The sequence below is a fragment of the Somniosus microcephalus genome, chromosome 13, assembly GCF_052327205.1.
Source record: "Somniosus microcephalus isolate GS21.2 chromosome 13, FLI_Smic_1.0, whole genome shotgun sequence".
NCBI classification, from domain to species: domain Eukaryota; kingdom Metazoa; phylum Chordata; class Chondrichthyes; order Squaliformes; family Somniosidae; genus Somniosus; species Somniosus microcephalus.
This window is the reverse complement of record NC_140999.1, coordinates 36,599,116-36,609,481: the sequence shown is the minus strand read 5'-3', so window position 1 is coordinate 36,609,481 and position 10,366 is coordinate 36,599,116. Positions and strand designations below refer to the sequence as shown.

General features: G+C 43.9%; 1 protein-coding gene across 1 annotated transcript in view; it reads right to left on the bottom strand.

The window, feature by feature from the left end:
* Positions 1–285: 285 nt before the first annotated feature.
* The window catches only part of LOC147108222 (neurturin-like), a 114,100-nt gene continuing 104,019 nt past the window's right edge, over positions 286–10,366 (bottom strand). The window contains exon 3 of the mRNA XM_086004757.1: positions 286–4,469. Within this exon, the coding sequence (XP_085860883.1) occupies positions 4,024–4,469 (446 nt within the window). The 3' untranslated portion in view covers positions 286–4,023. The remainder of the gene's footprint in view (positions 4,470–10,366) is intronic.

Sequence of the window (10,366 nt, the reverse complement as noted above, 5' to 3'; positions counted from 1 at the left end):
CCCACCCACTGAAGGGCAACGTCCACAGCTGCCAAGACCACTAGTAAGCAGGGCCTTGCTCTATCCCCAGGCCTAACCAATCCCTAGAAATCAAGATGAAAGAAGTTGCTTCAAACCCATGGCCTGCATTGAATGTCAATAACAATTGAAGTTGGCTGTCTTTTATTTATCCACATGAATCAATCAATAATGAGCTGAAGGAAAGGCGATGAGTAATTGCAGACTTCATTTCCATCTCTGTTTTAACAGCTAACGCGAGAATAAATCAAGTACACTTTATTAAATGTTTTCACCTTTTATTTTCAATTCAACAAGTGTATCCCACAGATAATATAGGAAGAGACTGTAATGAAAGGAACTCTGCTTTGGCACATTATACTGTTTCAAATAAATAAACAGATTGTTTGTTTGTAATAATACTAAATAAATAACATAATTTACTCTCCAATAAATAGACTGTTTCGCTGACACCGATGCATTGCATCAAATTGTTTCAGTCGGTCATGGTTGTCCAACACCAAAGGCAGGAAAGAAGATGAATTTGTACAAAGTATGTCTTACAGAGGTAAATGTTTAAGTGCTTTTGGTTTAAAAATGAGAATATAAAGCAAGAGAACACAGCACTCCTCACACGATGTTCCATTACCAGTACAAGGCTGTCGAACAACATTTATTGGCCCCGCCTCCTTTTTAATGACTTACATCAACTCTTTGTAATTTGTTATTCCCTTTTCCACCTTTTTCTACTTATGAGAATCTCCTGCCAAATTTAAGCATCCATATCGGTTAAGGGTTGACTGTTACTCTGTGTCCAGATCCAACACTCTACCTAATGACAACCTCACTTCAAACCTATTCTAACCTCAAAAATCTATCAGAATTTACTAGTGCCCTCTCTCTCTCTCGCTGCACTTTGTGACCATAAGGCAGGATTAACTCAGGAACTGCACTTCTATGGTTAATGTTACGTTGTCCCCTCCTCTCATGGTTGACTTGACCTAGCTTCCTGGCGGGGGGGGGGGTGTCTCTAATAGTTAGAAGCAATTAGCATGCTTGCTTGCATTTCCCAATAGCTGGAGGTTAAAGGTATTGTTTAGGAAGGGACAATATCCAACCATGCCAACATAAGGTACAGATATGGGTATTTCCAAATACTGCACCATTATTAAAATGGAATTGCAACCAATCTAAGCTAGGATAGAGCCTAGAAGACATTGGGATAGGGAACACTGCAATACTGTAACAGAATTCAAGGCATGGCTGCATGGGGGTTGGACATAATGTTCCCTTTAAGCTACCATGGCCCGCGCAGCCAGCTTGCCGGCTTTTCAATGCAAAAAACCGCGCATGCGCAGTATTTTGAATGGGCCGCGCAGCCCTTTAAAGGGGCCATGCACCCCCTTAAAGGGACCGCGCACCCCCAAAAATATTGGACACCAATATTTAATTGTATTTTGCATTAAACTGATTTGCTGGGAGGCAATGATTTGTCATCTGACAACAATTGTAAATGTGATGTTTCAGCTGAAGTGGATGTGTTGTGGGTACTCCCAATGAAAGAGATTAATGTGTGATGAACCTCACCAAAGTAACAATGTCAGCAGGTTAGGTCCATGACTGGACAGTCCTGCCTATTTACATTGAAACATTCATTTAACACAAATTATACAGTTCCATCCCTTCCCATATTTATCTGCTCTGCTATTTTGAGGGTAACTGTGTTGGGAGGGTAGGAGTGGGTGGGGGTGTACTCTGGTGACATCACCACATGCATCAAGGCCTGTTTGCAAATAACAACATCATAGGCTAGGATCAGATGAAGAGCCCTGCACACTTCCAGTTAGTCAGGGCAGATACTGAAGATAAATTAAGAGTATTAAATAATCAGTGGGGTGCTACGCTAAATTTGTTAATTTTTTATTATGTGTTAATATATGTTAAGAACCTTAGGACTCCTTCAATGGCCTTTTGGACAGTTAAGATGGAATCTGACTTTATAAAGGGGCTATTGGCACAGGTTCAGTCCCAGTCAAATAATATCCCTGGTAAACCTGGAAATCATTTAGGAGTTAGGACTTGTAGGTCAAGCTTCTGGGGTTTCATACCAATCCTGTGACCCTTGTCCTAGTGGCAGAACAAGTCCACCCATGGATCTGGTGTAACATAGGAATTGCTAGATGAAAAAAGACCACGGTCCATCTAGTTTGCCTTCTACCATCCTGGTAGTGTATGATACAACAATAATGGAGTATCTAAGAACACCTAGAGCAAGCCTACTCTATCCTGAGTCCATGTCCGATTATTTTGCCATGGACCATCTGCCCCTTTCATTTGTAGCAGTTTGTATTAGGAACTAGTATTGCAACCGGAAGTGTCGGTAACACACTTGTAGCAGCAGTGGTATGGATAGTCCCAGTACCACATCAATGGTGGCACCAGTGACAGTTGTAAGCAACATGTGGGGAGTATTGGTACCAGCACTGATATAGATGGGGACTGGGTGCTGGTACCACAGGCTGTAGCACACACAGTAAATCAAGGGTAACAGTACTACACATGAACAATAGCACAAATATTCTGTATTGATATTAATGTGAGGAGGAACCTATGTTACCAGTCTGAAGTAATGTGCAGCTTTAACCCAAAATGCAGACTGTTTGGATGCAGACTGTGAATCTCAGAAATTCTTGCAAAGATTCTGAAAACGTTTCCTTCCTCATTGTATCTGCTGGCTCTGTACCTTATCCCTGCCATGTGGGGAACAGATAGCTGCCAAATGCCCTCTTTACCAACAGTCCAATAAGCAGTTCATTACTTCTGCATAAACTGACTGGGTTGAAATCATCCTGTGTGGTATTAATAATGAATATCAATGTTGGTATCAAATTCCTTTGCCTGGTGCTCTAATGTAGCATTAACCCTTTAATACCTTCATTAAAACAGAGGACAAAGGGATTTCATAAGAGCACGTTAACATCTTCATTAATAAAATCACACTGGATAATTTCAACCCATACAAAGCATTGTGGTGATTGAGACAACCGAGGTAATGGGATGACAGGAATTAGGGGGGGGGGGACAGTGGGGATGGGTAATGGAACCAACATAGGTGGTGGGACTGAGAGGGGTAACGTAATGAATGAAAGACAAGGAGAATGAAGGTTACTGCTGTGTATCTACTGCTTTTGTCTCATATTGTGAGTATACAAATAATCTGACTCATTATCTGGTCAGGTAACATTGCAGAATTCGGAATTTCAACCACAATTTCATGCCTGTCGAGAATGATAACTTGGTGCAATTTCACACCCTACATTCACTGAAAGTTAATAGACTTTGGTTTGATCATTTTAAAAGGGATTTAGCTGACTAGCAATGAAACAGTGCCACTGCGACCCTGTACAATCCTTTAATAATTCGTTTGATTTAATCCTCAAAACTTGATGGAATTCAGGTCATTATGATTTACAGGTGCCTGCTTATCAGCATCAGTCAGTCCGCTCGCTCTGGCACAGACTAACCGAGAGCATTAAAATTCTTCCAAGCAAGTTCAGGGAAGCAGGATGTCTCCGAGGGGGGATGGGGGCTGAAGTTATTCAAAGCATCCTCCTTATGCACAGATCGTGATCCTGGGATTACCATCCTGCATCATAGAATCCACTGAGTCTGGTATAAAGTACAAGAAAGTCAACTGCAAAACAGAATCCCACATTCCCACTTGGCACAAGTCTGGCCACAGAGCTGTACTTTATAGCACATTTGGAACCATAAAGGCCACATGGTATGGCAACCATAAATTTGCTGAAGAATTCTCTGATGAGCCTGATACGTCTTGATGCACTGTAACTCTTAACCTAAAAAGGAGATTGATGGTCCCTCCCTGTTTTCAAGATACCTGTCTCCTCCTGTTGATATCTCCCCAAGACACCATACTATGATCAGGGCTCAGGGCCTAGCAAGGTCTGAAGGCTCCTGCTCGTTGCAAAGAAGAGATTTAAGTATTCGCATTGTGTGGTTGGTCCCTCAAACACAGCCACATTCCTTTGCCGAGAGCTGTCGAAGTGTGTAATAACGAAAGTTAACATCCAGGAAAGAAACGTCATCGTCATAAAGCGTGGGCCGACAGCATGGCCGTGCTCTGACCTCTTTTTTAATTCGCTTCGAATTTTTCAAGTGTCTCAGAGTCATGTCATAGTTTTTCTCTTTGGCGTCACAGGATCCGGTGCAGTATCTGAAGCGCACAACCTCCTCTGAGACGCGGCTGATCCCCAGATCACTGACAGTCACATTGATCTCTTTCAAGGTACACCCTTTGGTCGCTCGTGATTTTGCTCTTTTACTTCTTAAAGCTGGCCGTGAATGAGTCCAAGCCTTACGCCTCCAGTCGGGTGATCTTCTGTACCTTTGAATCAAGGCTCTAACCAGCTCCCTGGCTTCTTCATCTGTGTGGGTTTTAAATATGTTCTTATCTGGAACAAAGCAGTTAGATTATTACAGAATAGTAAGATTAACCTCCATTACTAAGCGGTTCATTCTGTCGATGCTGTGTATTCTAGAATAGAGGGGATAGAAATTTGAGTCAGGTGGTAGCGCAAAAACGGGCAGTATCACATCAGCTGCCAGTTATACGCCCCACCCGATAGTCAGTTCCATTAGCTCATGCGATACCGCCAGTTTTGCACTGCCACCCAAGCTGAATTACAATTTATTAGCATATACAAGGGATCAGCTGTTCCTGTATTTCACTACAATGTGTAACCCAGTGACCCACTCAAAAGACAGCGTCAGCTGTGGCTTAGTGGGTAGCCCTCTCGCCTTCTGACTCAGAAGGTGGTGGGTTCAAGTCCCACGTCAGAGACTTGAATACAATAATCTAGGCTGACACTCCAGTACAGTACGAACATACTGAGGAGCTGTCTTTTGGATGAGACGAAAAACTGAGGCCCTGTCTGCTCTTTCAGGTGGACTTAAAAGATCCCATAGTACTATTTTGAAAAACAACAGGGGAGTTATCCCTCGTGTCCTGGCCAATATTTATCCCTCAATCAACACCACTTAAAAAACAGATTATCCAGTCATTATCACATTGCTGTTTGTGAGCAAATTCGTTGCTGCATTTCCTACATTACAACAGTGACTACACTTCAAAAGTACTTCATTGACTGTAAAGTGCTTTGGGACGTCCTGAGGTTGTGAAAGGTGCTATATAAATGCAAGTCTTTCTTTCTCAGCGCTTACAATACAACTCTGGATTTCAACATCGGCCAACAGTTTCTATCAGGACCATTGGGATTTTCAAGTGACGACAAGCTCTTAGAGTAGCCCAGTGCTGGGCTTTAATTTACTGCTTGCTACACTAGACTGTATTTTGTTTCTTTCATAAGATTAGACACTTGCAGCATCTGGAAGCATGTTGTTTTGCAGAATTGGTGCTTGAGTTTTGTTTCACTGTTTTTGTGCTATATATACTCATCCTTCAAGAGTTACAGCCATGTCAGAGCTACAGCCACCCCTCCAGCCTGAGCTCTCTGGATGATTGAGGCTCCACTGTACTTCTGTCATCACAACAATGAGGACATAAGGAATGAGTGAAGCCCATTTGACCCTTTCATTATGTTCCTTCCACAGACCATATAAAACATGTGCTACCATGGACTCTACCCAACTCATTTAATCATCCGGAGAAGGGCTCGCTAGAGTTTTTCATTGTTCTACAGAGGTAAATCAAGCGAAAGTATTCATTTCTGTACTTGTGTACTTCAGTTCTTAACACAACTAAATAACCTGCTTTCATCTACAGCAATTTAACAACCCTAAATCATAAGAACAAGAACTTTAAGGAATAGAAAAAGGGCATACACAAGCTGATTGAACTCTTAATACTTAACAGTTTCTTCTCAATCTATCCACAGCAGTCAATGAATATGATGCATAAGCAATGGGCTGTCAATGATCATTATACTTTATCAGCAGCATAGCCCCCCGTCTTGTCGTGATGCGTTACTGACATTTTTATTGGTCTTTCGTGCTCAGAGAACTTTAGAAATTACTTTACATGAAAAGTCTCCATATGTGCCTCATGATTGTTCCTGTTGTAATCTCAGCTCATTCAGCGATCTTGTCTAGCAGTTTACATAAGACATAAGAACATAAGTCGTAGGAGCAGGAGTAGGTCATTTGGCCCCTCGAGCCTGCTCCACCATTCAATAAGATCATGGCTGATCTGATCTTAGCCTCAACTCCACTTCCCTGCCCACTCCCCATAACCCTTGGCTCCCTTATCGTTCAAAAATCTGTCTATCTCCACCTTAAATATATTCAATGACCCAGCTTCCACAGCTCTCTGGGGAAGAGAATTCCAAAGATTCACGACCCTCTGAGAGAAGAAATTCCTCCTCATTTCTGATTTAAAAGGGTGCCCCCTTATTCTGAAATTATGCCCCCTAGTTCTAGATTCCCCCACGAGGGGAAACATCCTCTCTGCATCTACCCTGTCAAGCCCCTTCAGAACCTTATATGTTTCAGTAAGATCCCCTCTCATTCTTCTAAACTCCAATGAGTATAGGCCCAACCTGCTCAACCTTTCTTCATAAAATAACCCCTTCATCTCCGGAATCAACCTCATGAACCTTCTCTGAACTGCCTCCAATGCAAGTATGTCCTTTACTAGTGATGATTGTAACCAACAAACATCAGCTCTGTGATTCCAAACACACATTTTCCCTTAGCAAGTTTCAGGTTAACTCTTCTAGTAACTTAAATTACTTTCTGAAATTTGTCATGATATTCCTGTATGAACTAACCCTGCTCTATGCCATGTACTGATGTATCAACATCTTCAAAGTGCTCATATTATCATTATAGTGTGGCTCCGTTCCCACAATAGAAGGCTTTATGATATTCTTTCAGAACTAAGCAATACAAGAGAAACTAGAAGAACTGCCACCACCGCCCCCACCCCCACCCCCACCCCCCTCCCCCTCCCCATCACCCATAAGGAATCTTGAACGTGCAGAACTTGGAACTAATTTCAGGTTGTAAAATTGCAAGAGAATTATGGATGTGGGAGGCCATTTGGCCCACCTTAGCTCAACCATTCAGAGTGATCCTAAAATCATCCCCTTGCAGCATCCAATTGGTTTTTAAATGATCCAGGATTCACTACTCCATCTAGAAGTCTATTCTCTTTGTGTAAGGTAGAACATGCTGATACAAGTCCTAAATTTGCTTTTAACTAGTTTGAACCTGTGGCCCTTGTTCTACACTTACAATTTAATTTAAAGTAATTTTCCAGATTCACTTTTTCCATACCCTTTACAATCTTGTATACCTCTATAATATTATCTCTCAAATACTGCCTTTCAAGGCTGAAAAGCCCAAGTTTTCTTAAAACTCAGACTTCTAAGACTAGGAATTAGCCACGTAGCTCCACTCTGCTCTGTCCAATACTTGAATGTCTCCTTTATGTTTCGGTGACCAGAACTGGCAACAGTAGTCAAGGTGTGGTGCCAGAAACCTGAGAGTGTACGTCACTAGCAAACAGTGGAACAATCTCTTTGTGAGTTGGAAGCTTGAAATGTTCCCTTTTAATCCTCCTGGTTAACTTTCTGGCATCTGAGCAAATTTGCAATTAACCATTTTTTTCAACAATTAATAATGAGTTCACCTATTCTGTTGGGTTCATCTATTTTCTTTATGACCTAAGTTCTCCATCCTATCAAGCTCCATTTTTATTTTTCTTGCAGTACCTCTGGTTCTTTTCTGCAGGGCTGTATTACTGGTGTCACTTGTGAATCAATCCTTATTTGGTGCTCCCCTGGCACCAGTCCAATCCTTTGAAAGAAAATCTTTCATTCCTTTTAGAAGTGTTCCGTACATTGTGCCTCTTAAAGAACCAAGAGCATTTGAAATTGAGAAAAAACAGAGAGAAAGCCAACAGCAGTGTGTAATGGCCTTTCGGGCCTAGAGCAGTGCACGACTTCACTCAGCCGATCTGGGACAGCCAAGACCAGCCCTTACAAATGACCATGAATCTGGAAATGAAGCCAGGTTCTGGTACATTAGAGTAGGGCTGCTGTCAAAGGCACCAAGCTATGTTGGGATGTTAGAGGGGAGAATCAGCCTCATACTGTCTAGCACCTTCTCTGCAGTTCCTGGAAACCTGATACTGTAGTTGACTTAGGCAATGTTTCCTCCTCTTCCTTTGAAAAGACAGATGCGAAGAGACATCATGAGTTTGAAATTCTTCTGCAAATTAGAGCTTGCGCATGCACTGAGTACATGTTAAGGGGTAATAATTTTGTGGGTTAGCATTTGGCCATTTTTGCCCACACTACTAAATTTGCTCCTAGAAGTAGATGCATTTAGTAGAACTGGGGGCCAAAATTTTCTCGAGCCCATTCTGCCGCTGACCCACACTCCTGACCCCAACAGCGTATCTGGGGTCAATGTAACATCACATAATTTAAATAAATCAGATGGGCGCCTATGCCAGCGTGGGCACTGGGAAGGAAAGGGGCGTGGGGGGGGGGGAGGGAGAGGGAGAGGAAGATGTGATGCTGCATTGGTGCATGGCATTGCCATTGGCAGGCCTGGCTTAAAAGGTAAACGATTGCAACTAATCGGCTCCCTTTATAAAAGGGACATTTAAAAGAAGTTATGCAGAGTAATTCTGGGGTTTTCTCGGCGCTGAAGTCCACTGTGGGCCCTGCATCCATTGCTCCATGGAGCTGGATGCTGGTACGTTGCCTGAGTCCAAGTTGCTCAGCTCAAAGGAAGCTGGAGGAGTGTGAATTCCGGCAAGTGACGCCGTTCCACCAGCCCCACCTCCTCAGCCCATTAACGGGGCAGATGGATCTTCCAGCCAGCACCACCCCGAGCATAGAATCCATGAGTGACATCTTTGGGACAGAGACCCAGTGTTTCCGGGTAGCATCTGATTTCCTGTCCCCGTCGGTCCTCTTCCACCCCTTTTTCGACAGGACTTCACCCCGGAGGAAATTCGGAGCCATGGTGTTCACATTAAGCAGCAATTAATGGGGATGTGCAAACTTACTCAAGCTTGGTTTCAACAACACGTCGCATTAATGCTACCCAGGTAAACACTGTTATTAAAGCAGTAGTGGGGCTAACCGAGCTCCAGCACAGAGCACAGCAGGATAGGGTGAACAAAGCGGCTCTGCTGTTTCAGCCCACAAAGCAGAATGGGAGCAGCAGGAGGTCGGACGTTGCTGGAAATGTTAGAGGAGGAGGGTCAAGCAGATCAGAGACAATAGGAGGACTCCTCACTACCCCAGGCAGCATGTCCACTACATGGGATGAGCCAACTCAACTTTACTGAGGGGTATCATTTGAGGAGCCGTTCTACACCAAGGAAGCCATTGATGAATTGTGTCATCTCCTGCAACCAGGTCTACAGGCAAGGAGAACCAACAGCACCAGTACTTCCATTCATCAAGTCAATGGAAAATAAAATCGGGAGAGATGTATAACAGGCGACTGAATCAATATCGCCCGTTTTACTCTTTTGCCCAAAGTCAACATTACCCCCCAATCAGTTTGCAGTGTGGTCTACGAGGAGGTAAGTGCCTGGTGCCCTTCGTTTAACTCATGAGGGCTGATTTTAACCCTGCCCATCCGGCGGAAACCAGACGAGCAGTTAAAATAGCCCGTGGGACTTACCCGCACTGATCCCGCTGCCTTCTTAATCTTAATCAGCTCTTCTGAGCAGGCGAGAGGGACACCCACAGGAAGCCAGCGGGGTCCTTCTTTAAATATGCAGATCGTGCTCCGATGACATCATCGGGGCCCGACTGCTATTTTAACCGGAGGGCTGCATGGGTAACTGTTGTGGTTTCTCCGCCATTAACCTGGTGGCAGGAGGAGCTGGGCCTAGAAGAGGCCCAGAAAGGCAAATGAATTTTTTTCTTTGTAGGCCGGAGGAGCACGAACCCCCCCCCCCACCCCCATTTACCTGAGTGCTGGTGATCGTTCCTTCAGCACCCTGATACCGACCTCCTCCCACCCAACACCCCGCTCCTACCAGCTGCCGCTTCCTGCCGGGTTCAAGACTGATGGAGTCTATGAAGATGAGGCCCAGGAGTTAAAATCTCTCGAACCTCACGTTGCGGAGTTCCGGACAGTTTGCCCTTGGCTTCCGCCCACATGACTCCAACCCCCAGTTAAAATCAGCCCTGTGCTGTTTTCTCCATATTATACCAGATCCCTATCAGGCCGGAATGACATAATGACTCAACAGTGCTGTGATCACATGACAGCCTCCAGTCAGTGGTGATCAAGTCTTCTTCAGCTGCCACTTCTGCACCTACCAGACCGTGAGAAGTGGCCCATTCTGTGTTTCCTCTTC